At 48.9% G+C, this 27,670-nt stretch overlaps 1 protein-coding gene across 3 annotated transcripts in view; it reads left to right on the top strand.

Moving 5' to 3' along the window:
• Positions 1-27,670, top strand: part of TAF2 (TATA-box binding protein associated factor 2) — a 175,949-nt gene that overhangs the window by 13,707 nt on the left and 134,572 nt on the right. For 2 of the 3 annotated variants that reach the window (XM_077271131.1, XM_077271129.1), the window contains exons 2-10: positions 3,162-3,216; positions 3,579-3,739; positions 4,988-5,106; positions 5,721-5,862; positions 23,140-23,371; positions 24,494-24,678; positions 25,835-25,948; positions 26,530-26,629; positions 27,553-27,638. In XM_077271131.1, the coding sequence (XP_077127246.1) occupies positions 3,162-3,216; positions 3,579-3,739; positions 4,988-5,106; positions 5,721-5,862; positions 23,140-23,371; positions 24,494-24,678; positions 25,835-25,948; positions 26,530-26,629; positions 27,553-27,638 (1,194 nt within the window). The remainder of the gene's footprint in view (positions 1-3,161; positions 3,217-3,578; positions 3,740-4,987; positions 5,107-5,720; positions 5,863-23,139; positions 23,372-24,493; positions 24,679-25,834; positions 25,949-26,529; positions 26,630-27,552; positions 27,639-27,670) is intronic. The other variant, XM_077271130.1, reaches the window with a different exon arrangement.

Here is a 27,670-nt window from a genome sequence, read left to right on the forward strand (position 1 = left end):
GTGTACTGCTCCTCCTGTCACACTGGTGTGTGTGTGTGTGTGTGTCTGTACTGCTCCTCCTGTCACACTGGTGTGTGTGTGTGTCTGTACTGCTCCTCCTGTCACACCGGTGTGTTTGTCTGTACTGCTCCTCCTGTCACACTGGTGTGTGTGTCTGTACTGCTCCTCCTGTCACACCGGTGTGTGTGTGTGTACGTGTACTGCTCCTCCTGTCACACTGGTGTGTGTGTGTGTGTGTGTCTGTACTGCTCCTCCTGTCACACTGGTGTGTGTGTGTGTCTGTACTGCTCCTCCTGTCACACCGGTGTGTTTGTCTGTACTGCTCCTCCTGTCACACTGGTGTGTGTGTCTGTACTGCTCCTCCTGTCACACCGGTGTGTTTGTCTGTACTGCTCCTCCTGTCACACTGGTGTGTGTGTGTGTGTCTGTACTGCTCCTCCTGTCACACCGGTGTGTTTGTCTGTACTGCTCCTCCTGTCACACCGGTGTGTTTGTCTGTACATGTACTGCTCCTCCTGTCACACCGGTGTGTGTGTGTGTCTGTACTGCTCCTCCTGTCACACCGGTGTGTGTGTGTGTACGTGTACTGCTCCTCCTGTCACACTGGTGTGTGTGTGTGTCTGTACTGCTCCTCCTGTCACACCGGTGTGTTTGTCTGTACTGCTCCTCCTGTCACACTGGTGTGTGTGTGTGTCTGTACTGCTCCTCCTGTCACACCGGTGTGTTTGTCTGTACTGCTCCTCCTGTCACACCGGTGTGTTTGTCTGTACATGTACTGCTCCTCCTGTCACACCGGTGTGTGTGTGTGTCTGTACTGCTCCTCCTGTCACACCGGTGTGTGTGTGTGTACGTGTACTGCTCCTCCTGTCACACTGGTGTGTGTGTGTGTCTGTACTGCTCCTCCTGTCACACTGGTGTGTGTGTGTGTCTGTACTGCTCCTCCTGTCACACCGGTGTGTTTGTCTGTACTGCTCCTCCTGTCACACTGGTGTGTGTGTGTGTCTGTACTGCTCCTCCTGTCACACCGGTGTGTTTGTCTGTACTGCTCCTCCTGTCACACCGGTGTGTTTGTCTGTACATGTACTGCTCCTCCTGTCACACCGGTGTGTGTGTGTACGTGTACTGCTCCTCCTGGCACACCGGTGTGTGTCTGTACTGCTCCTCCTGTCACACCGGTGTGTGTATGTGTACTGCTCCTCCTGTCACACCGGTGTGTGTGTGTACGTGTACTGCTCCTCCTGTTACACCGGTGTGTCTGTCTGTACGTGTACTGATCCTCCTGTCACACCGGTGTGTGTGTGTGTACTGCTCCTCCTATCACACCGGTGTGTGTATGTGTACTGCTCCTCCTGTCACACCGGTGTGTGTATGTGTGCCGCTCCTCCTGTCACACCAGTGTGTGTATGTGTACTGCTCCTCCTGTCACACCGGTGTGTGTACGTGTGCCGCTCCTCCTGTCACACCGGTGTGTGTATGTGTACTGCTCCTCCTGTCACACCGGTGTGTGTATGTGTACTGCTCCTCCTGTCACACCGGTGTGTGTGTATGTGTACTGCTCCTCCTGTCACACCGGTGTGTGTATGTGTACTGCTCCTCCTGTCACACCGGTGTGTGTATGTGTACTGCTCCTCCTGTCACACCGGTGTGTGTATGTGTACTGCTCCTCCTGTCACACTGGTGTGTGTATGTGTACTGCTCCTCCTGTCACACCGGTGTGTGTATGTGTACTGCTCCTCCTGTCACACCGGTGTGTGTGTATGTGTACTGCTCCTCCTGTCACACCGGTGTGTGTGTATGTGTACTGCTCCTCCTGTCACACCGGTGTGTGTGTGTCTGTGCGTATACTGAAGATGAATTTCAGTTTTCATCACAACAACGGCCCTAAGCGACCTCTAAATCGGCAAAAAAAACGCTGCTCCAGAAGGTCCTAGTTTTGTAGCCCAGACCTGAATCCAGTTGATTATCTGTGGGTGACCTGAAGAGGGCGCTGTACACAGGAGAGGCCCCCGTGATCTGACCGATGTGGAGCTGCTGCAAGGAACAGAGGGCAAACACTGACAACTTCAGATGAGCCGCGCTGATAGAGTCCGACCCAAAAACACTGAATGATGTCAGCAAAGTATTAGTTTAAGGGTGTGCAGAGTTATGAACTATTTTATTTTGGGTTTTTTTTCCAGTATGTTTTTAAATGGATTTGTACAGATTGTTGATGAGTGTAAGCTCACACTAGGTGATTTTTCAGCAATATATATGTTCTGCGGCAAAACCTGATCTCTTGGCAGGAGAGAAGCTGCAGAGATGCAGCATATTTTTCTTGCGTTTTTGCGGCAGTTGTGAGTTGCTAGATTTGTCTATTGTGCATGTTGATAAAGTTTAGTGTTGCAAAAAAAAGTCCTGTTCTTTAGAATCAGGTTTTGGCTGAAAAAAACACAGCAAAACATGATGCATTCGTTTTGGTGTGTGGCTGTTTTTTTTTTTTTTTTTTTTCCTTCAGCTTTTTTCACCGCTCATTCAAGTCAATGGGTGAAAAATTCTGAAAGAAGTGACGTGCTGTATGTCCAAAAAAACATGAAAACACTGTGTGTGTATGAGATCTCTGAAATCTCATAGGCTTTGCTGGTACTGTAAAATGCTGCTGAAAATTAGCGTAAAAAGACGCCATAAAAATGCCCACTGTGAACCTACTGTAGGCTTAAGGTGGAAAAAGTTCTGAAATGATTCTTCCTAGTATTTTCTCTTTTCACTTGTAGGGGTGAGGGACTTTTTCCATCCACTGTACGTGTGTGTGTGTGTGTGCGTGCGTGCGTGCGTGCGCATGCGTGTGCTCCCTGTGTGACGTGTACATGTGTGTGCGTGCTCCCTGTGTCACGTGTACGTGTGCGTGCTCCCTGTGTCACGTGTACATGTGTGCGTGCTCCCTGTGTCACGTGTACGTGTGTGTGCTCCCTGTGTCACGTGTACATGTGTGCGTGCTCCCTGTGTCACGTGTACGTGTGCGTGCGCGTGCATGTGTGTGCTCCCTGTGTCACGTGTATATGTGTGTGCGTGCTCCCTGTGTCACGTGTACGTGTGTGTGCGTGCTCCCTGTGTCACGTGTACATGTGTGCGCCCCCGCCACTTGATATTACCACTTATAACGCCTCTTTGTGTTTTCCTTACACGACGCACCAGGTCGTCTGCATCAACAACATCAACTTTCAGCGGAAATCTGTGATTGTGAGTATAAAGCTCCGCACACTATGACACTAATCTGTACTGACTTTCATTTTACTTGACAGTGCGGAATATCTGATAATCCAGCACTCTTCAGAATTCCTTATTTATCAGTTATGAGCCTTTTGGGCCACCAGCTTGTATGCACATTGTCACGGACCCTCTGCCCTTGTCAGTCACATCTGCCCCTTCGTTCTCTGCGGGGTCTGACTGCAGCCTCCCTCCTCACGGGCGGAAGCTCTGATTGGCTGTACATTACCCTTCAGCGGCCCCTGCTGGAGAACTGTGGTATTACGTCCCTCCCATTCTCATGAATGGCCTGCCAGGCGATACCTGAATATTAACGCTTTCATTATTCTTTTTAGGGTCACGTGGAGCTGACAATTTTCCCCACAGTTGGTAATCTGAACAGGATCAAGCTGAACAGCAAACAATGCAGAATCTATCGGGTGAGAGTGAACGACCTGGAGGCCGCGTTCATATACAACGACCCCACGCTGGAAGTGTGTCATAACGAGTCCAAACAGTGAGTTCTGCGGAGTACAGGGACAGCAGGGGGAGACGTTGATGGGACGCCCCAGGATTTAGCCTCGGCTTCTGATTATTTGGGGCCGGACGGCTCTTCCTTTCTCCATCTGCGCCCCTCGCTGCAGCGCTCCTCCCTATTATATGTGTGTATACATAGGCTCCAGGTTCTGGATCCATTCAACACAGATCCCAGATTCTGCTTTGTGTGATCGGTTAAGAATCCTTTTCAGTATTACTAGTTTGCAACTTTTTAAAGGGGATGTCCAGGATGAAGATTATTTGGAACCTTCCCACATGTTAGGTTATCAGTATCGGGTCGGTGGTGCTCCAACTCTCGCCGCCCTGAACAATCAGCTCTTACTTGGTCCTTTGGCTCTCGGTAATAATCAGTGTCCGGAGCCGGAATACCACAGCTCAGGACACCATGTAGTGGTTGTTCTCGGGTACTGCATCTCGGCTCCAGGAAAGCTGCAGTCCTAGCGAATGGACGATACAAGGTGTCCTAAAGTGTCGTGTCACCTTCACACTGTGTACTTTTGTACTCCATAGTAGGTGATCCATGGGGCTGCTGGACCACCGCTGATCTATCCCAAGGATGCCATCAATAGCTTAGTCCTGGACAATAGTTTTATCACTTTACCAATTTTGGACGTGCTGGTATATCCCGTGTTGGCCGTCTGTCTTTGATGCAGGCTCGTGAACAGACCCTGCATTTTTGTTACAGATGATGGTTGTGTTATTCATCCATCATCTGCCTCTTACATCTGCAGGCGGAGCTGCACCCTTTCCTGTTAACCTATTAAATACACTGACTGCTCACATCCCTGGGGGCGCATTGGTCTAAGTGCTCATTGGCACCCCCTGTGCCGTTGGTCCGGGGTCTGCTGTAGACACCCATGGTGTCATGATGGAACTATGGGTGGCTTTCATAGGGAACTGTGATTTTTGCTATTTAAAGTAATACTATGATATTGCTGTGTATAGTACAAGCGATCAGACAATCACTCCTTCAGATCCGCTAATAGGACTCCAAAATACAGTAGTTGCTGTTTATTCGGCTAGGCGCTATGTTAATACCACCTTTCTCCTGCAGGAGAAGGGGTTGTCTTTAATAGGGAAAGCCCAAAGTGGAAGCTGCCGTTTGTGCTTTTCCTATAATAACTAGTGTAACGTCCTTCTTGTGTCTGTCTCATTATTGGTTTTGTTTTGTTTTCTTTTTTTTTTTTTTTTCAAACATTTTCTTTAGGCGCAACCTAAACTACTTCTCCAATGCATACGCAGCGGCTGTCAGCGCCGTCGACCCAGACGCAGGAAACGGGGAACTCTGCATCAAAGTCCCATCTGAGCTGTGGAAGCACGTGGACGGTAATACTAATACACTTTTCTGTTTAAAGCGAACCATGTGCCAGTCGTGAGAAATCGAGTGAAGAAGCCACATGGAAATCGTGCCGGAAGTGCACTTGTGGTGTGTTTGTGTCTTCAGAATGCTATGGCCCCACCCCCAGTGCACTTACTACCTGATTTGCATATGGCTTTTACACTCAGTTTCTCATTAATGGCACATTGTTGTGTCTCAAAAAAAAAAATGTACAGCAGAAAAATCTGTTTCTGGAGTATTGTCAATAAAAACATTTTGTAAAATGTTTTTGCCTCATTCCTTTGATTGAAAAACGGTGAAAGAATTGACATATTGCAGATATGAAACTGCTTCAAATCTGCGAGGGGAAAAAATAGGCAGCGTGTGCATGAGGTTTTAGAAATCTCATTTACCTTGCTGGGACAGTAAAAGGCTGTGTTTTTTTGCTGCAAAAACGTGGCATGAACATAACATTACTGTGCCATTTATTTTTATAGCAGTGTGAAAAGTCTTAAGAGTGTCTGTCTGTCTACCTATCGGTCGGCGTTCAGCATCATGAGCAGAAGCATCAGTTGTAAGTAATTAACAGAACGCTCATTATTCTTTCTACTTAATCTTGTAGAGTTGAAAGTGCTGAAGATTTACATTGAGTTCTCCCTGGACCAACCCAAAGGAGGCCTTCATTTTGTAGTTCCCAATGTTGAAGGAACCATGGCTGAGAGAGGGGCTCATGTCTTTTCCTACGGATACCAGAATTCAACCAGGTAATTTAAACTCACGTTTCTGCCAAACGTTCAGATGTCAATGTGGTTGTCACAATCCATTTTTGGATTTGTGGCAGATCTGGTTCCATGGAGTTAAAGGGAACCTGTCACCCCCAAAATCGATGGTGAGGTAAGCTCACCGTTATCAGGGGCTTATCTACAGCATTCTGTAATGCTGTAGATAAACCCCCGATGTTACCTGAAAGAGGAGAAAAAGAGGTTATAATATACTCACCCAGGGGCGGTCACGCTGTGGTCCGTGGTCAAATGGGCGTCTCAGGTCCGCTCCGGCTCCTCCTATCTTCATTCCATGACGTCCTCTTCTGGTCTCCGCGCCGCGGCTTCGGCGCAGGCGTACTTTGTCTGCCCTGTTGAGGGCAGAGCAAAGTACTGCAGTGCGCAGGCGCCGGGCCTCTCTGACCTTACCGGCGCCTGCGCACTGCAATACTTTACTCTGCCCTCAACAGGGCAGACAAAGTACGCCTGCGCCGAAGCAGCGGCGTGAAGACCAGAAGAGGACGTCATGGAATGAAGATGGGAGGCGCTGTACCGGACCTGAGATGCCCATCGGAGCGGAACCGCCCCTGGGTGAGTATAATCTAACGTCTTTTTTTCCTCTTTCAGGTAACATCGGCGTCTTATCTACAGCATTACAGAATGCTGTAGATAAGCCCCTGATGACGGTGAGCTTACCTCACCATCGATTTTTGGGGTGACAGGTTCGCTTTAAACCTTTTTTCCCCCGCTGGCAAGCTGGTGTAATTGCATTGCTGCTGGGTCAGCTGATGTAGGCGGTGTTTATTACCTGCAGAGGTGAGGCTAGTGCTCCTTGCCGGCCAGTGCACTAGCCAGGGCAGTTATAGGTGACAACTAGGGACGAGGTATCCTGACGGCGGTGAGAGGGGGGAAGGACCCGCATAGGGCATTAGGGGAGTGCAGGGACAGGCTCTGGTTTGAGCTCAGGTGGTGACCATACCTCATTCCCTATTGGTAGGGCCTTCTTTTCCCCCTTATTCCATCCCCGTTGTGTGTTGTGCCATTAGCTGACCAACCATTCGTTGGGTCGTGTCACACTGTGATAGTCACCTCGTAACAGTGGTGGTCTGCATGACTGTGATGTGGTATGCAGATGGTGGGGTGTTGTTTTTAGGAGATTTTTGAGAAAAGCTCTGAATATAAAATTTTTGGGTTATCTCTCTGTCAAGTCTTACCATAAATTGGACCAAGTTGTCCCACTTGATGGATCAGTAAATAAGTAGTATTGTACCTTCTGTTAAATATTAGGGGACATGGTTTAATGCACAAGAATAATAAAATGCTTAAAGGGATAAAATGTTGACTGCTGAAAAGTTAGAAGGGGACGCAGCACTACACCAGTGTGACATTCCCTTCATTTTCGGAACTGGTACAGGACCCAACTAAGGTGGAGCAAAAAGAATTACACTGGCCTAGTCTACCATGGCAGTCAGAGCTGTGCAGACTACAACCCGCATGGCGCCATCCTCTGGACTTCATGATGTTACAGGGTTAGTAAAGCCCATATACACCCAGGATGCCGCCCCAGAAGTGGAGACCACCCCGATTCCAGGCGGAGTAGACCAGTGCAAATCTTTTTTTCTCCTACGCCTCATTGGGAGACACAGACCGTGGGTGTTATGCTGCTGCCACTAGGAGGACACTAAGTGATACAAAGAAAGTTCGCTCCTCCCCTGCAGTATACACCCTCCGGCTGGCTCTCAGCCCCTCCCCTGCAGTATACCCCCTCCTGCTGGCTCTCAGCTCCTCCCCTGCAGTATACGCCCTCCTGCTGGCCCTCAGCTAACCAGTTCTTGCTTAGTGTCTGTAGGAGGCACACGGGTCTGTTTCAGACCCCAACTTTCTTATTTTAATTTTTATTTTTCTGTAAATTTTTATTTTTTATTCAAAGGAGTGAAGGGGGCGACGGATCCTTTTTTATAGGACCCGCTCTCCCCCAAACCAGCAACAGGCGAGCACGGCGAGTATACCTCCCCGTCCCTCTCCTGCGACGCTGGAGCACGCCAAATTTTACTGGGGCGACGGGTTTCCATCTTTGGTCCCGATCTCCCTTCCCCCTGCAAGACGGCGAGCACATAGAGCCTGCTCTAATGTTCCTCTCCGGGGGCCCGACATACAAGGCCCACATTACATGGCGTTGCATACTTGCGGCAGAGCCCAAAGGGATTACAGAAGAGGATGAGGATGGAGCGCGCAGGGACAGGGGGACCTGCATTACCGGACTGTGAGTACATCAGGAGTTCCCCTCCTGCGCTCCGGATCGCTTTGCGGCCGCGCCGCCGCACACCGCCGGGCAGGCCGGAAATTTAGTCCCCGGCTTTTCAGCCGGAGTAGGCCGCAGTGGCCTCTATGGGGTAGGCGCCGGCGGTACTTGCGGCAGAGCCCCTGGGGAGAGGCGCCGGCGGTCGGGGAACTGCGGCGGTTAGCGTCGCTCCGTTGCGGCCGCCGCGCATCGCCAGGCAGGCCGGAAATTTAGTCCCCGGCTTTTCAGCTGGAGTAGGCCGCAGTGGGCAGATCCCTCCCACGGCCGTAACCCCGCCCCCTATATCGGCGCTTCTCGTCTGGGACGAGAGGCGCCCTGCAGATCTCGGGGGCCATTCTTCCTCTCGCTGCCTGCGTGGAAGATGCGGTCTTGGGGGTGCCACTGGCCAGTACGCCAGCGGCAATCATTCGGCGTGCGGCCCGCCGACGCGCTCCACCGGCAGGCTCCATAAATTTAGTCCCCGGCTTTTTCAGCCGGACTAGGCCGCAGTTGAAATCCCCTTCAGGGGCGAAGGTGCCTTCATGGTCCCGATGGGCTGAACTTCGTGGATGTACAGAAGCCCCTCTCCATGGTCCGGGCAGCCCCCACTGTCCCACCACTGTGAAAGCGAATGGCACAAGGAGGCGGATGGTTCCTCTCCACCTCCCTAACAAGAGGGATGATGGATTGAGGTTTATTCCTCTATCCCTGCACCGTCCACGCTGCAATACCCGACATCCGCGGCGGCTCCATGCCGGGACGCGCACCGTTGGTGAGTGGATCCTGCCAGTGATGGGCTTCTGCAGCGGGATAGTCACAGGCAGTCTCAGGCTTCCCTGTGGCCCACCTCCCTGAGGTAACGCTCCAGCCGGCTACAAAATTTAGCTCCTGGCTTCGGCCGATGTGTAGGCCGCACCACCAGAAGCGCACTGTGGCGCCTTAAGGCGGCTCTGCCTTTTTTCCTGGCGTTTTTCGCCTGGCACGGAAGCGCTCAATTTTCTCGAGCAACGGGTGACCACCCCTAACTTCTACGCTGGCGCCGGCTGCAGAAATTTACGCCCCGGCTTGGGCCTATTCAGGGAAGTCTCGAGGCTCCGCCCACGTCGTGCCTGTGGCTCCGCCCCCTGATTGTGGCGCTTCTCGCTCGCTGCGAGATTTTACCTAAACCCGCATGACAAGTATTCCTGGTCTTAAAGTCACACGACCAGTATTCTCTGGTCTTAACGGCACGTGACCAGTATTCCCTGGTCTTAAGGGCACGTGACCAGTATTCCCTGGTCTAAAGGGCACGTGACCAGTATTCCCTGGTCTTAAAGGCACGTGACCAGTATTCCCTGGTCTTAAAGGCGCGTGACCAGTATTCCCTGTTTTTAACCCCTTCCCGACCTGTGACACAGCGTATGCATCATGAAAGTCGGTGCCAATCCGACCTGTGACGCATATGCTGTGTCACAGAATGATCGCGTCCCTGCAGATCGGGTGAAGGGGTTAACTCCCATTTTACCCGATCTGCAGAGACAGGGGGAGTGGTACTTCAGCCCAGGGGGGGTGGCTTCACCCCCCCGTGGCTACGATCGCTCTGATTGGCTGTTGAAAGTGAAACTGCCAATCAGAGCGATTTGTAATATTTCACCTATGAAAATGGTGAAATATTACAATCCAGCCATGGCCGATGCTGCAATAGCATCTGCCATGGCTGGAGACCCCGATCTGCCCCCACCCCACCCCACCGATCGCCTCCCTAGTCGTCCTTTTTGCCCCGATCTCCGTTCCGCTCCCCTCCTCCCTCCTGTCGGCTCCCCCGGTCCTCCTGTCCGCTCCCCAGGTCCTCCGATTTCCCCCCCCCCGTGTTCCGGTCCCACCCCCCCCATACTTACCTAGCTCCGATGTCCCTCCCGGTGTCCGGCCGTCTGCTTCATGGGCGCCGCCATCTTGGAAAATGGCGGGCGCATGCGCAGTGCGCCCGCCGAATCTGCCAGCCGGCAGATTCGTTCCTGCACATTTTGGTCGCTGTGATAAGTCGCGTTGTATTTTCCGCAGCATGTCAATTCTTTGTGCAATTCCGCAGCGTTTTACACCTGCTCCATAATAGGAATCCGCAAGTGAAATCCACACAAAAAACACTGGAAATCCGCGGTAAATCCGCAGGTAAAGCGCAGTGCGTTTTACCTGCAGATTTTTCAAAAACTGCGGAAAAATCCACACGAATCCGCAACGTGAGCACATAGCCTTAGGGTTGGAATTAGGGGTAAGACTAGGGTTAGGGGTGTGTTGGGGTTAGGGTTGGAGTTAGAATTGAGGGGTTTCCACTTTTTAGGCACATCAGGGGGTCTCCAAACGCGACACGGCGCCACCATTGATTCCAGCCAATCTTGCGTTGAAAAAGTAAAATGGTGCTCTCTCCCTTCCGAGCCCCGACGTGTGCCCAAACAGTGCTTTACCCCCACATATGGGGTACCAGCGTACTCAGGAGAAACTGATCAACAACTTTTGGGGTCCAATTTCTCCTGTAACCCTTGGGAAAATAAAAAATTGCGGGCTAAAAAATTATTTTTGAGGAAAGAAAAATGATTTTTTATTTTCACGGCTCTGCGTTATAAACTTCTGTGAAGCACTTGGGGGTTCAAAGTGCTCACCACACATCTAGATAAGTTCCCTTGGGGGTTTAGTTTCCAAAATGGGGTCACTTGTGGGGGGTTTCTACTGTTTAGGCACATCAGGGGCTCTGCAAACGCAACGTGATGCCCGCAGAGCATTCCATCAAAGTCTGCATTTCAAAACATCACTACTTCACTTCCAAGCCCCGGCATGCGCCCAAACAGTGGTTTACCCCCACATATGGGGTATCACCATACTCAGGAGAAACTGGACAACAACTCTTGGGGTCAAATTTCTCCTGTTACCCTTGGGAAAATAAAAAATTCAGGGCTAAAAAAATTTTTTTGAGAAAAGAAAAATTATTTTTTATTTTCATGGCTCTGCGTTATAAACTTCTGTGAAGCACTTGAGGGTTCAAAGTGCTCACCACACATCTAGATTAGTTCGTTGGGAGGTCTAGTTTCCAAAATTTGGTCACTTATGGGAAAGCTCCAATGTTTAGGCACACAGGAGCTCTCCAAACGCGACATGGTGTCCGCTAATGATTGGAGCTAATTTTCCATTCAAAAAGCCAAATGGCGTGCCTTCCCTTCCAAGCCCTGCCGTGCACCCAAACAGTGGTTTACCCCCACATATGGGGTATCAACGTACTCAGGACAAATTGGACAACAACATGTGGGGTCCAATTTCCCCTGTTACCCTTGGGAAAATAAAAAATTCTGGGCTAAAAATCATTTTTGAGGAAAGAAAAATTATTTTTTATTTTCACGGCTCTGCGTTATAAACTTCTGTGAAGCACTTGTTGGTTTAAAGTGCTCACTATGCATCTAGATAAGTTCCTTGGGGGGTCTAGTTTCCAAAATGGGGTCACTTGTGGGGGAGCACCAATGTTTAGGCACACAGGGGCTCTCCAAACGCGACATGGTGTCCGCTAACGATGGAGATAATTTTTCATTCAAAAAGTCAAATGGCGCTCCTTCCCTTCCGAGACTTACCATGTGCCCAAACAGTGGTTTACCCCCACATGTGAGGTATCAGTGTACTCAGGAGAAATTGCCCAACAAATTTTAGGATCCATTTTATCCTGTTGCCCATGTGAAAATTAAAAAATTGAGGCTAAAATAATTTTTTTGTGAAAAAAAAAGTACTTTTTCATTTTTACGGATCAATTTGTGAAGCACCTGGGGGTTTAAAGTGCTCACTATGCATCTAGATAAGTTCCTTGGGCTGTCTAGTTTCCAAAATGGGGTCACTTGTGGGGGAGCTCCAATGTTTAGGCACACGGGGGCTCTCCAAACGCGACATGGTGTCCGCTAAAGATTGGAGCCAATTTTTCATTCAAAAAGTCAAATGGCGCTCCTTCCCTTCCGAGTTCTGCCGTGCGCCCAAACAGTGGTTTACCCCCACATATGAGGTATCAGCGTACTCAGAACAAATTGGACAACAACTTTCGTGGTCCAGTTTCTCCTTTTACCCTTGGGAAAATAAAAAAATTGTTGCTAAAAGATCATTTTTGTGACTAAAAAGTTAAATGTTCATTTTTTCCTTCCATGTTGCTTCTGCTGCTGTGAAACACCTGAAGGGTTAATAAACTACTTGAATGTGGTTTTGAGCACCTTGAGGGGTGCAGTTTTTAGAATGGTGTCACTTTTGGGTATTTTCAGCCATTTAGAACCCTCAAATTGACTTCAAATGTGAGGTGGTCCCTAAAAAAAATGGTTTTGTAAATTTTGTTGTAAAAATGAGAAATCACTGGTCAAATTTTAACCCTTATAACTTCCTAGCAAAAAAAAAAAATTGTTTCCAAAATTGTGCTGATGTAAAGTAGACATGTGGGAAATGTTATTTATTAACTATTTTGTGTCACATAACTCTCTGGTTTAACAGAATAAAAATTCAAAATGTGAAAATTGCAAAATTTTCAAAATTTTCGCCAAATTTCCATTTTTTTCACAAATAAACGCAGAAATTATCGACCTAAATTTACCACTAACATGAAGCCCAATATGTCACAAAAAAACAATCTCAGAATCGCTACGATCCGTTGAAGCGTTCCTGAGTTATTACCTCATAAAGGGACACTGGTCAGAATTGCAAAAAACGGCAAGGTCATTAAGGCCAAAATAGGCTGGGTCATGAAGGGGTTAAAGGCGCGTGACCAGAATTCCCTGGTCTTAAAGGCGCGTGACCAGAATTCCCGGGTCTTAAAGGCACGGGACCAGTAAGTATCCCCTGGTCTTAAAGGCTCACGACCAGAATTCCCTGGTCTTAAAGGCGCGTGACCAGAATTCCCGGGTCTTAAAGGCACGGGACCAGTAAGTATCCCCTGGTCTTAAAGGAACACGACCAGTATTCCCTGGTCTTAAAGGCACATGACCAATCCGAAACTGGTCATAAATGAGGAGCCCTCTGCCGCTGATCCCAGTTTATCCCAGTGTAACTAGTTCCCTCAGTCTAAACTCCCTCGTAGAGCTTTTGCCATCCAGTCCGGATATGCGATTCACTGGATAGAAGCCTCTACGTGGGACGCCATGCCTGGTCTGATTTTTAAGGGCGACAGGCACTTTAAAGGGCGCCGGTCTCCCCACACCATCAACAGACGGGCACATGAAGGTCGCTTCCAGGTATCCTTTTCTAACGCCAGACAACCTGTCCTGTCCACCCGGAGACCTGAACTCTGTGGATGTACAGCCGCACCCTTTTTCGGGCGTCTGAGCACCCCCCCCTGCATCACCACTATTTAACAGAAGATGCAAGAAGGCGAATGTTCCCTCTCCACTTCCCTGTTAAGAGGATGGTGGATCGAGGCTCCTAATTTTTAACTCTGCAATGACCTGCTGGAAGCAGCGGCGCATTCTGCCACTCGGCAGATTAACCGGGTACAATCTCCTGTGGTTTACCTACCAGTATCCCTGCCCGATATGTCCTCAATTAAAAATGCCACGATCTGTCAAATAGCAAATCTGGTTTGTTCCGTTTTGCGGCTACGGGTCCAGCCCTCTACCCTCCCTAGCCGCCGCATGGATTGCTAGAGCAACGGTCTCCTGCCTGGAGACCTTAACTACCTTGATTCACACCAGTACCCCTTTCCTGAAGACAGTTCAGCTGGTCAATCAAATTTTTGAGCGGGAGACTAACCAAGGATCGTACGTTCCTACAGCCCCGACCAACAGTGAAAGGGTTGTCCAGGACAGTCTAGATCTAAGGGATCTTGGTTCCTAAAAAGGGAACGAGAAGTAGGACCGATCCCGGACCTCAAACTTCTAACAATTTTTTCACAAGGTTCTTCTTCTTCGAATGGAGTTCCTCCGCTCAGCCATTACTTCAACAAAAAAGGTGCAGTCTCTGGCATCCATCGACATTCGGGATGCCTAACCTCTTCAAAAATCCCTTTGCTTTTCCATTCGTGAACAGCATTTAAGTCACGACCTTGTCCTTCGGCCTTGCTACCGCACCCAGAGTGTTCGCAAGGGTCATGGCGGCTGTCATCTTGCACCTAGAGGCGTGGCCGTCCTGCCCTGTTTGGCCGACTGTTTACCCGCCCTTGCAGGACTACGCTGAGTCGTCTATATCACTTGTGATACCCTCTCACCTGGGCTGGTGGCTAGACTTAGACAACTTCTCATTTCCAGCCCAGCAGATATCCTTTTTGAGGATGATCCAGTATTCTTCCAGAAGGGTGGTAAATTTCCCTCCAGACAAGGTCATGGTTTTTCAACAGGGAGCTCGCGCTCTTGCTCACTCATCCCCTCATTTCATTCGATTTGCTGGGAGGTTTAAAAAAAAAAAAAAAAACGGAGACGACAATGGAAGCAGTTTCCTTCGCTCCGTTAGTTTTTCAGCAAGTCAAGCAGCCTTTCAGACGATAGTCTCTGAGCTCCTTCTTCATCCAGGGTTTTTTCTCCCGGTTCCATGGTTACTAGTAACTTCCAATTCCAGTCCTCTTCTCCCGATCATTGCTCTGGAGATCTCAAAGGTAGTCCTATAGTAGGTCCACTACCTTATGGCGGGTCAACCCAGCCGATTTCAATTGGACAGCGCCACGGCTGTGTCATACGTCAATCATCTAGCGAGTACCCACGTTCAAGCACCATGGCCAAGGTACCTCACATGGGCCGAGATCTATCACTCGGTGATCTTGGCAGTACATGTCCCAGGAGTAGAACTCTGGGCTGCGAACATATTTAGCTGTCAGGGTTTCACCTCAAGTGAGTGGGAACTTCACCTGGAAGTCTTCCATCAGACCCGCCTTCACTGGAGCTCTACAGTTGTAGTTTGGATGGCATCCTGACTAATCGCCTGTGTACTCGAGTTTGTTGTTTGGCCTCGAGATCCAAGAGCCATCGCACTGCATGCTCTGGTTATTCCGTGGTACCAGTTTCCACTTCCGAGAGTTTTTCAGAAGCAGAAAGGGCCCCAGTGATCCTCGGAAATCCGCACTGACCACGTCAGTTTGCTTGCGGAGCTGATAGCTTTCTGTCTTTCTGCAACAAAACTGCAAGTAGGGACCACCTCGCAGGATGTTTTCACATGTAGTTCTTCCCTATTGCATACCGTTAGATCATTGGGATCTATTCTATTAGGGAAGGTCGCCCCCCTTTTTTCTCGGCGATATCCTCATCCTGACGAGTCTTCGGTGCTGACGGGTCTTTTCAGACCTTTTTCCCTTATTTCCTTCAAGGCAAGGTTGTCCTCAGGCCTTCCCCGTCCCTAGTTACCAAGGTGGTATTGTATCACTACTGTCATGAGGGCATAGTTCTTCCCTCATCTCTTTTGGCACCAGTCCACAAAATGGAATGAGTTCCCCATATTCCGAACGAAGCGAGTGCTTTGAGTAGGTACGTCTTGAGGACGGCGTCCTTCCCAAGGTTGGACACTGTATCTTGGGTTTCCTAACGGTAAGAGGAAGGCTTCCTGACGTTTACAGGAAGGGTTTGGCCGTCTTCATCGGCCATTTAGCCTGGTGTATTCCTTTCTCCATCCAGGAGTCCTTCCGTGTTAGATGACAGCCTATCTCCCTGTCTATCGTGGGTTCTAGGCACCAGGCGTCGACAAGACACGCCTGCAAGCTTGCGGATTCGTCCAGTCCGCATGCATTCTTCAAGCATTATAATTCCCAGGCTTCCACAGATGTGGCTCTGGGCAGGCGGACTCTGCAGGCCGCGGTGGCGCACTTGTAAGTAGCAGTTACACAGGGCCTGATCTGACGTCCCCACCCAGGGACTGCTTTGGTACGTCCCACGGTCTGTGTCCCCCAATGAGGCGTAGGAGAAAGAGGGATTTTTGTGTACTCACCGTAAAATCCTTTTCTCCGAGCCAATCATTGGGGGACACAGCTCCCACCCTGGTATTGGCTTATGCTTGTTTTTTTATAATCCGATATGCTATACTCTCATATATAATATGACATGCTGTAAGCTAATATGCTGTTACTGATCTCCTACTGCTTTTTACACCGAACTGGTTAGCTGAGGGCCAGCAGGAGGGTGTATACTGCAGGGGAGGAGCTAACTTTCTTTGTATCACTTAGTGTCCTCCTAGTGGCAAGCAGCATAACACCCCACGGTCTGTGTCCCCCAATGATTGGCTCGGAGAAAAGGATTTTACGGTGAGTACACAAAAATCCCTCTGTTCCACTCTCAAATCGCTGATCATACAGTGGTGATAAATCCTTTTTGACTTGCCCTCACTATGATATGGAAAATAATAACCTTTTAAAATATTTTTTCTTTCTCGCTTCATTGGGGGACACAGGTAACCATGGGTGTATGCTGCTGTCGCTAGGAGGCTGACACTATGCAAATAAAGAAAGAGAACTCCTCCCCGGCAGTATACACCCTCCGACAGGCACCAGGCAACTCATTTTTTGCTTAGTGTCTGTAGGAGGCGGACCTGGATCTAACACCAGATCCACATTTCTTTTTCTTTCAGGGATTGTGTGTGTTTATTAATCTTTTTCCCTTTCGTTTCAGATACACTTCTGGGGGTTACAGGGTGCAGTTCCTCTCACCCTGATTCCCCCGCATTAAGCGACCGAGAGAGCAGTGTGGTATCGCCCACATCGCACCCTCTCGGATCCGCAGGGCAGGACTTTGTTTCATGTCACCCTGGGGTGTTCATGTTTACTTTCGGTGGCTAGTCCTTGCCTTTTTCCCCCCCTCATCCCTCTCCTCGGAGTGGGCTGAGAGGAAGACGGTGGTCACCTGCGGTGACCTCCCCCCTTTTAAGGGGTTGACGCCGTCTTCTGCGCCGGTTGATATAGCGTGGGAAGGAGGACCACAGGCAAATAAAATAATGGGATGTATTAAAAGAGGCATAGATGCTCATGAGGAGAACATAATTTTACCTCTATACAAGTCACTAGTGCGACCACACTTAGAATACTGTGCACAGTTCTGGTCTCCGGTGTATAAGAAAGACATAGCTGAACTAGAGCGGGTGCAGAGAAGAGCGACCAAGGTTATTAGAGGACTGAGGGGTCTGCAATACCAAGATAGGTTATTACACTTGGGGCTGTTTAGTTTGGAAAAACGAAGACTAAGGGGTGATCTTATGTTAATGTATAAATATATGAGGGGACAGTACAAAGACCTTTCTGATGATCTTTTTAATCATAGACCTGAGACAGGGACAAGGGGGCATCCTCTACGTCTGGAGGAAAGAAGGTTTAAGCATAATAACAGACGCGGATTCTTTACTGTAAGAGCAGTGAGACTATGGAACTCTCTGCCGTATGATGTTGTAATGAGTGATTCATTACTTAAATTTAAGAGGGGACTGGATACCTTTTTGGAAAAGTATAATGTTACAGAGTATATACACTAGATTCCTTGATAGGGCGTTGATCCAGGGAACTAGTCTGACTGCCGTATGTGGAGTCGGGAAGGAATTTTTTTCCCCAAGGTGGAGCTTACTCTTACCACATGGTTTTTTTTTGCCTTCCTCTGGATCAACATGTTAGGGCATGTTAGGTTAGGCTATGGGTTGAACTGGATGGACTTAAAGTCTTCCTTCAACCTTAATAACTATGTAACTATCTCCCAGGACCCTTTCTTCCATCAAGGGATTCTGATGCGTTCCTCATCTTCAGGTAGGAAGATCTTCAAGCAACAGCAGCCCTCCCAGTCCCTGCATCGTCGCAATGTCCATGCAGGGGCACTTAGCCTTATTATCCAGCAGCACTTGCCGCTGCACGGGCGCTCCGTTACCATTTAAATCTCGTGCCTCTTTCCTCGCAGCGCGCGTTTTCCACCATATTCCTTTCCGGCAAGTCTCTGCCCCGGGAGGCCGCACCTCTTCTTCCTCATTCCCAGCGCTGGACACACCTCGCTTGCAGCCCAGCGCTGGTATTGGCCGCGCTCCGGCGGGTCACACCCCCTTTTCCCTGCCGGCCTATCGGGCACTTGGTTTCTCTGCAGCCGGCCACGCCCCACTGTTTGGCGCGTTCTCTGCACGAGCAGACGCTCGCAGCCTCCTGTGCATCGCGTACTCTGGAGTGCACTCCCCCGGAGTGGGCTGTTGCAATGTCTGTCAGTCTCCGACCTGACTAAAGTGTCTCAGTCCCTGGTTCAGGTACTAGAACGTATTCCACTGCTGACTAGTGCCACGAACGCTTCTCACAGCGATTCGCTCGCACCTGTCCAAGACCCTCACAGGGGCAGACTTCAGAAAAGAACCAGAAAGCGTTTTCTGTCTAGTTCTTCATCCACTTCTCCGGATCCAACTGCGTCAGCCGGAATACCGCTCTCTACCCGTTCCCCCTCTTCGCAGGCGGACGTCGGGTCAGATGTATCCTCTGTCGGATTCTGACTCAGATGCAGATCAGACTTCCGCAACGCAGGATATGGTTGACAGCCTTATCTCAGCCATTATTCAAACGCTTGAGCTTAAGGAGGAAGAGGCAGCTTCTCAGGACATCTCCGTTTCATTCAAATGGATGAAGCGTCCTCCTATAGTTTTTCCCAATCATAAGGAATTTGATAACACTACGTCTAGATACTGGGAACACCCTGGTAAACATTTTCCAGGGAGGAAACGTTTAGACATTTTATACCCGTTTGCTGCAGACCTTGTTATCAAATGGTCCGAATCTCCTAAGGTAGATCCACCTGTGTCTAGATTATCCTCCCAGACAGTACTGTCCATTCCTGACGCGGCGTCTCTAAAGGACCCCACGGACAGACAAATTGAGGCTAACCAAATCAGCTTTTGATGCTTCTGGTACCTCTCTATACCCCAATTTCGCCTCTACCTGGGTGGCGAAAGCGGTGTCGGCCTGGGCCAAAACCCTACGCAGAGGCATTGTAGCTTCGGCTCCCGCACAGGAGCTAGCTGATTTAGCGGATCAGATTTCACTGGCTGGAAAGTACCTTCTGAATGCTTCTCTGGATGCGGCTTCTTGCTCTGTAAGGGCAAACAGCAGTATTGTCGCCATTCACCGTGTCCTCTGACTGAAGGCGTGGAACGCAGATCCCGCTTCCAAAAAATCCCTCACAGGTTTGCCTTTCCAGGTATCCAGGCTCTTTGGAGCGCAGCTAGACCAAATGATCTCGGACGCCACGGGCGGTAAGAGCACTTCTCTTCCGCAATCTAAGCCTAGGCTTCCCTTCAATAGAAAGGGACCCCATTCCTTTCGCTCCTTCGCCTCCTCAGATGGTGCCTCTCAGCATGACCGGTCTTCCACTCAAAGGGACCGAAGGAAGCCTTCTTTCCGGCCTACCCCTCACTGGAGAGCTAAAGGCCGCTCCTCCAAATCTTCCAGTTCTCGCGACCACAGATTTTCTTCCAAATGACGGGTCACCCCCACCTGGAAATCTTTCCACGGTGGGAGGCAGGTTTCTTCTGTTCACAGAGCCTTGGTTATCTGTGGTCGACGACTCCTGGGTCAGGGAGATTGTCACATCAGGTTACAAAATAGAATTTTCGTCGCCCCCAGGAAGACGTTTTTTTCCTCTCCCGATCACCCAAACAGCCCTCCCATGTCCCAGGGCTTTTTCAGGCGGTCGATTCCCTTCTCGCCTCAGGGGTAATCGTCCCAGTACCTTCCAACCAGCGGTTTTCCGTTTTTTACTCAAATCTATTTGTAGTTCCGAAAAAACACGGCTCTCTTCGCCCGATTTTGGACCTCAAACGGTCGAACCGCCACCTGGAGTACTTGCACTCAGTGATCGCCTCCATGGAACCGGGAGAATTTCTGCGCTCTGTGGACATTCGGGATGCGTATCTGCACATTCCGATTTGTGTTCAGCATCAAAGGTTCCTTCGTTTCGCGATCCAGGACCAACATTTCCAATTCATGGCTCTTCCTTTCGGCTTGGCGTCCGCCCCCAGAGTCTTTACGAAGGTAATGGCGGCAGTCATGGCCATCCTTCGGTCGAAGGGGATTCTCGTAATTCCCTGTCTCGACGATCTCCTCGTAAAGGGTCCGTCTCGCCGCGCCGTCTCACTCTGGACACGTTAATCCCCCTCGGTTGGATAATCAACGAACAAAAGTCCACCTTGATTCCGACCCAGCATCTAGAATTCCTAGGCATGGAATTCGACACCATTCAGGCTCAGGTCTTCCTCCCAAGGGCGAAATTCCTCTCTCTTCAGAGGGGCATCAAAGTCCTAAAGCGTCCTACCCCTCTACCTCTACGGCTTGGCATGAGGGTTCTGGGCAAGATGGTCGCTTCCATGGAAGCGGTCCCTTATGCTCAGTTCCACTCTCGCCCTCTCCAGCTGGCCCTTCTGTCAGTTTGGGACAGGAATCCACTCTCCTTAGACCGCCCAGTTCGCCTCCCTCTCGATGTGAGACAGTCCATCACTTGGTGGATGCTATCCACTTCCATTCTGCGCGGGAGATCGTTTCTCCCCCTCCCCTGGCAGGTCATCACCACCGATGCCAGTCTCGAGGAGTGGGGTGCGGTCTTTCTCCACCTCACAGCCCACGGGCGCTGGACTGCTCAAGAGGCACGCCACCCGATCAATCTCTTGGAAATCAGGGCTATTTTTCTAGCCCTCCTCTGGTAGCCCCTCCCGGTCCGCATTCAGTCAGACAACGCCACAGCTGTGGCTTACATAAACCATCAGGGAGGGACTGGCAGCAAGCAAGTCATGACGGAGGTGGCAAAAATTCTGTGGTGGTCGGAGAACCACGTTCCCTCCATATCAGCTGTCCACATCCCAGGGGTGGACAATTGGGAAGCCGACTTACTCAGCCGTCAGGTGCTCATGTCAGGCGAGTGGGCTCTTCTCCCTGCTGTGTTCGACCAGATTTGCCAAAGGTGGGGCGTGCCGGACGTCGACCTAATGGCCTCCCGAGCAAACCACAAGGTTCCCTAGTACGTATCCAGATTCCGGGATCCGAGGGCCGTCGGACTCCGATGCTCTCGTGATCTCGTGGGTCCAGTTTCAGATGCCTTACCTGTTCCCGCCTCTTCCCTTGCTACCAAGGGTCGTAAAGAAGAAAGTCAGAGGGGGTTCCCTTTCTCTTAGTAGCTCCAGATTGGCCCCGCAGGGCCTGGTAAGCAGAGCTAGTGAACATGTTATCGGACGTACCTTGAAGGCTCCCAGACCGTCCGGATCTTCCATCGCAGGGTCCCCTCTTCCACCCGAGTTCTCGGTCTCTGAATTTAATGGTATGGCCGTTGAGGCCATGATCCTGAAGGATGCAGGTTTTTCTCAACGTGTCACACAAACCATGATGAGAGCTAGGACACCGGCATCTTCCCGTATCTACCATAAATGTTGGAAGGCCTTTTTCCGATGGTGTGACGTCAACCGTCTATCCCCAATGGTTTTTTCCCTTCCTTCGCTTCTTGGATTTCTTCAGTCGGTCTAGATTCGAACCTCTCCCTGAGCACGTTAAAGGGTCAGGTTTCTGCCTTGTCAATTCTCTTTCAAAGAGACCTTCTCTCCCCCAGGTGAGAACCTTCCTTCAGGGGGTTGGTCATGTTGCACCTCCTTACCATCCTCCGGTCGCTCCTTGGGACCTCAACCTTGTGCTCGGCGCCCTCCTGTGTACGCCTTTTGAACCGATTCGGGACATCTCTTTTTCACTTCTTTCCTGGAAAGTAGCTTTTTTGGTCGCCATCACCTCAATCAGGAGAGTTTCCGAGTTGGCGGCGTTGTTTTGTCGTTCTCCCTTTCTGGTCATTCATCAGGACAAAGTTGTCCTTCGGCCTGTCCCTTCTTTTCTGCCAAAGGTGGTTTCGGCTTTTCACATCAATGAAGACATCGTCCTTCCTTCTTTGTGCCCTTCCCCAGTTCATCCTTTGGAGAAATCTCTCCACAATTTGGATGTGGTCAGGGCTATCTGAGTATACCTTGCCAGAACTGCTCCTTTTCGTCAGTCCGAACCTCTGTGTGTCGTCTTGGAAGGTTGTCAGAAGGGGCTCCCCGCCTCTAAGTCCACAATTGCTTGGTGGATCCATTCGGCGGTCCTGGAGGCATACCGTGTTCAAGACAAACAGCCTCCCCCGGGGGTGAGGGCTCACTCTGCCCGGGTTGTGGGAGCTTCTTGGGCAGTTTGTCACCAAGCTACGGCCTAGCAGGTTTTCAAGGCCGCAACTTGGTCGTCCATCCACACCTTTGTGAAATTCTACAAGGTGCACACTCAGGCTTCTGCGGATGCAGGCCTGGGTAGGAAGATACTGCAGGCTATGGTTTAGCACCGGCCGACCTAGTTCTCTATTCTTATTATCCCGCCCTGGGGACTGCTTTTGGACATCCCATGGTTACCTGTGTCCCCCCAATGAAGCGAGAAAGAAAGAGGGATTTTTGGTTCTTACCGTAAAATCTTTCTTGGAGCCTTCATTGGGGGACACAGCACCCTCCCTTTATGTTGTACCGTATAGGCCAACGTGCCGTTGTTGTGAGTTGGTACATAGGTTGAGTTGTTTATACTTGTTCCTACTACTGCTTTTGCACCAACTGAGTTGCCTGGTGTCTGTCGGAGGGTGTATACTGCCGGGGAGGAGTTACTTTTCTTTATTTGCATAGTGTCAGCGTCCTAGTGACAGCAGCATAACTCCCATGGTTACCTGTGTCCCCCAATGAAGGCTCCAACCAAAAATCCCTCTTTTATCAAAATATTTAAAAAATAAAGAATTCTAAAAATATTTAAAAATTCCATGTGAGCAGCGCTGGAACAGAAATCTGCAGGACCGGAGTGGAAGGCGACTGCTAAGGCGAGTTTGATTTATTATTTTAGTTTTACATAATTCTAATCTGTTTTTTAATCTTTTTTTTTTTTCATAACTGGACATCCCCTCTAAGGCCCAAGACCAAGACCAGCCAGAGTTTATGGGGGATAGAATGGCAGACATTTTTCCCTTTATACATTGATAGATTAGGAATCATTGAAGGACTTTTAAATCCGACCTTTTGCTCTTTGTTTCACGTGTCGCTTGTTCTTTTAGGTTCTGGTTCCCTTGTGTGGACTCCTTTTCGGAGCTGTGCACCTGGAAGCTGGAGTTTACAGTCGATGCCTCTATGGTGGCCGTGTCTAATGGAGACCTTGTGGAAAGTGTTTACACGCACGACATGAGGAAGAAGACCTTCCATTACACCCTGACTATCCCAACTGCGTCTCCTAACATTTCCCTGGCAGTGGGGCCCTTTGAGATCCTTGTGGACCCTTATATGCACGAGGTGATGACTGTTTGCCAGATTTACAATGTCAGGATAAGCCCTTTGTATTGGGGGTAGCTATGGTGCTTCTAGATACTGCGGGGACTGTACGTAGAATTATGGTAAAATATCTGCTCCTTTTTTTTTAGTCTATTATCCTTAAACGAGCCAAATCTGGGGGGAACCACTTTCATTTATAGCACATCCATATGTCTGGATCCCAGTGATACGGAGAAAGGCGATGCCTTTAAAGTGGTTTTCCAGTTTCCAAAACTCTTCCACCAGCTGCAGTTCGTCTTAAAATAAAATATCTATATCTTTGCGTCCCACCCCCTCCCCAGGTCCAGGGCTGGGTCTCCACCCCTGCTCCCTGTGTCTTTTATTAGCAGCTTTGCCTGAATTGATGGCATGAGCTGCTGTGCTCACTGATTAGCTGCAGGGCTGCCAAGGCGATTTCAGCGCTGCAGACAATAACAGACATCGGAAGCCTCAGGGGAGGCTAAGCGCCCGACCTGGGGAGGGTGCAGAAAGCCATGTTAGTTTATTTATTTATTTTTTTTAAAGCAAACTGCAGCTGAGGACAGGGGTGTTCCGGAACTGGAAAATCTGTTTTAATTCCCATGTTTGGCCACATTGCAGTCTCTATGAATTATAATGGAGGGTTCCTCTCACCCACCTGCAGACCTCTTCGTTAAAAATGATACTCCCATCTTGTGAAATGATGGTATGGCGCTTTATTATAAGTGAGGATGTGACCTCTAGGACCCCCACTAGTGTTGGCGATGGAGGGTCCTCAGTCCTGGTGTAGCTCCTCTAAGATTTCCCTGCGCGGTGCTGAACCTAGTCCCATAATGGGATCATCCTCGGTGAAATCGTTCTGCAGCCGACCATGCGAGGGAGAACAAAGAGCCTGTGAAATCCACACCGTGCAACATTACTGTTAATACACAGCTGCAAAAATTATTTTAGCGCAAAATCCTTTCTAGCAGGAAAATAATTTCCCTCATAAATGTCTATATCTTTTCAGCTTTTTCTTGTATATTTTTGGGCAGAAGAAGCTGCAGGAATCTTTCCTTATATTGTGTCTTATATGTTTCTGCTCGTCATCTTTCTGATATCTTATTTTTTATTTTTTCCTTCCAGGTGACCCACTTCTGTCTACCTCAGCTGCTCCCGCTCCTGAAGCACACGACTTCTTACCTCCATGAGGTGTTTGAGTTTTACGAGGAGATTCTCACCTGCCGATACCCATATACCTGCTTTAAGACCGTATTCGTAGATGAATGCTACACGGAGGTCAACATCTATGCATCCATGAGTATTTTCAGGTTGGTTTCCTTTTTTTTTTTTTTTATTGTATATTTCAGCTATTAATTCAATTTGCAGAATACCATGTCATATCGTGACGGTTATTGAGGGCAGGGTGGCAGGTCAAGGGGTCAGCTAAGTCATGAGTAGACAGTGAAGATGAGTAGCAAGATCCACAGAAGTGCGGCAATATAATTTAGGCATTTCTTGTAAAGGAACTTGTCATATTCACAAATCCTACTATCATGCAAGCATTGGGTTAATCTGCAGATTAATAGCGTTACATTGCTGCCTGGCCGCCGCACGGAAAGTGCAGCTACTGGGAGAAAATGTAATTTTATTCCTCGCTTTAGCTGATGGTTTTCTGTCATGGCGGCTTGTATGGATTTTCTGACTTGGTATAATATTTTGGTTATGGCCGGCCGCTTGGATCCGACACTAGTCTCCAACAAGGCCCAAAATACATATCTTAGGATTGAGTGAAATTTGGAGGCCATAAACTTCCATGACTAATTTTCCAACATTTCCCCCAGTTCAGCCAGTTTGGAACAGGAACATAATATATGCATTAAGTCCAATTCTTCCTCTCTGCATCTTGGACGAACATCATCTCCTCTAAGGCCCAGTTTACATAATGCTTTGGGCCTGCTGCAGAAATAATCGAGACCTTCTCTGGGCCGTATTAATCGAGATCTTCCCTGTGAATTCAAGGACATCTCTCTCCTCCATAGAGATATTTGCCACATCTCTCTACCTTCTCTCTTTCACTGAGGGTCTCAGAAAATTTTTAACAGCAAAGAATTATACAGTAGTGAAATCGATCCATTAGTAACTTTGGTACACAACCGAAAATCTAGTGCCCCAATAGTTGAGATGGTGAGATCCAAGATGGTTTCCTGAGTTCTGATGGCGTGTCTTAGTTGTAGCTTAAAAAGCTCAGAATTGCTGATGTGTATTACCTAATTTATGACCGGGTTAAGTCTTGTTGCGAGGATTTTGGCCAGAACCTTGACATCTGACAATAACAGCAGGGGAGGCCTTCTCCTTGTACTTGTTCCTGCATCATGGCGCCCAGCATACATTGCTGCCTACTGTCTTTCAGATGTCCTGCTACGAGGGGAAAAAAACTTATCAATGGGATTTATTTTAATTTATTTATCTTCACTGTTTTTGCAGCACAAACTTATTGCACAGCCCCATGATCATCGACCAGACGCCACTGACCAGAAGATGCCTTGCAGAGTCGCTGGCTGAGCAGTTCTTTGGTTGCTTTATCTCTAGGATGTCTTGGTAAAGTGAGACTCTGCTCCCCATGCTCATTTATTGCCACCTGAAGGTGCTGTCTCTTTTTAAAGCGATTGTCAGCACAGAATGACTGTTTAAACCAAGCACAGACGCCCGGTGCATCCTCGGTGTGGCCAAACATAAGTCCACGTTCCCACCTGCTTGTTTTCCGCCTATCTCCGTTCTTCTCTGCTGTCAATTAATGAAGAGGGAGTGGAGATAAAACATAGGAGAGGGACGTTGCACTTATGTTTGGCCACGCCAAACAACGAAGGACTGTGCTTGGTTTGAATAGTCATTCTGTCCTGACTCATTCCCTTTAAGATATGTCATTGTTGGAATTTCTGCACACTTTTTTTTTCAATAATGACAAAATATTAGAAAGAAAATTGCACAGTAAAATAACCAAAACGGTATTATCAGACTGTTTGGTTACTTTATTTATTTATTTGAGTCCTTGTCAAATTTGAAAGATCCCCAGGTACTATGTGATCCTCTGCTAGAAATGTCTCCCAATTATAAAAGGCTGTAATGTAAGTCCATGCTAATTACTGCGGTGTGTTAATTGCTGCTGTTTGCATCCTCAGGTCTGATGAGTGGGTGCTGAAAGGCATCTCCGGTTATATTTACGGGCTCTGGATGAAGAAAACATTCGGTGTAAATCAGTATCGACACTGGATCAAAGAAGTGAGGAGATCGGGGTTCTATAAAACTTTATGTAACTCACTGGAGTATGATAGTGGGCAGCTCTATGGAGTACTGTGGGGATTGATGGGAGGCGACTCGACGGAGTATACCAGGGGGCTCGATGGAGTATACCAGGGTGACTCAACTGAGTATACAAGGAGGAGGGCGACTTGGCAGAGAATATGTGGGGGAATGGCACCAGTCGGCAGATAACACATGTATTGGGTGGTGCTACAATGGAGTATACAGGTGTTGGGGAGTGTTTCAACAGTGTATACGAGGGGGTGCCACTCGGAGTTTACGGGGGGGGATATGCTGCATCCCAATGGAATATACCGAGGGCAGGTCTCGATTACGTATTCCCCGTGGTGGGGCGGATTGATTGATTGCAGGAAACTAAGGTCTCATTCAGATGTAGGTTTTTTTTCATACATACAGCACATGCGGTGTAGTCTCATGCACTGTCCACAGTTCTGTTTTTTATTTTGTGTGCACATGAGACTATCAGATGCCACACTGCAAAAACATACGACCAAAAATTGATGAAAATTGGATCGACACTGATGGGAAATGGTCAGTTTTTTTCCAGTGTGCAAGAAATTAAAAGAAAATGAAGGGGACATCTGAGTGAGGCCTAAGCTAAGTCGGAGAGTGTGTGAAAGTGACCCGAAAGGATATACAAGCCAAGCTCCTTTCCATATGATGTGACTGAAGTGAATATCTGCTGCTGTCATTGAATTAATGAATGTGACCACAAGGGGGCAGCACGAGCCGCCTTCTCTGTAGCATTTCTATGACAGATACATTTATGTTACTTTCCCTTTACTTTTTCTCCTTTCAGTTACTTTTCCTTTACGGCTGCCTCCTTTATAATTGTTTGGTCGCCCGAATTCAATCTAAGTAATCTGTATTCTGTTTCCTAGGAACTGGATAAGATTGTAGCCTATGAGCTGAAAACTGGCGGCGTGTTACTTCACCCAATATTCTCTGTTGGAAAAGAGAAGGATAAGTACGGACTTATTCTTTTATTAAGACCTGTAC

The sequence above is a fragment of the Ranitomeya variabilis genome, chromosome 6 (assembly GCF_051348905.1).
Source record: "Ranitomeya variabilis isolate aRanVar5 chromosome 6, aRanVar5.hap1, whole genome shotgun sequence".
Taxonomy (NCBI): Eukaryota; Metazoa; Chordata; class Amphibia; order Anura; family Dendrobatidae; genus Ranitomeya; species Ranitomeya variabilis.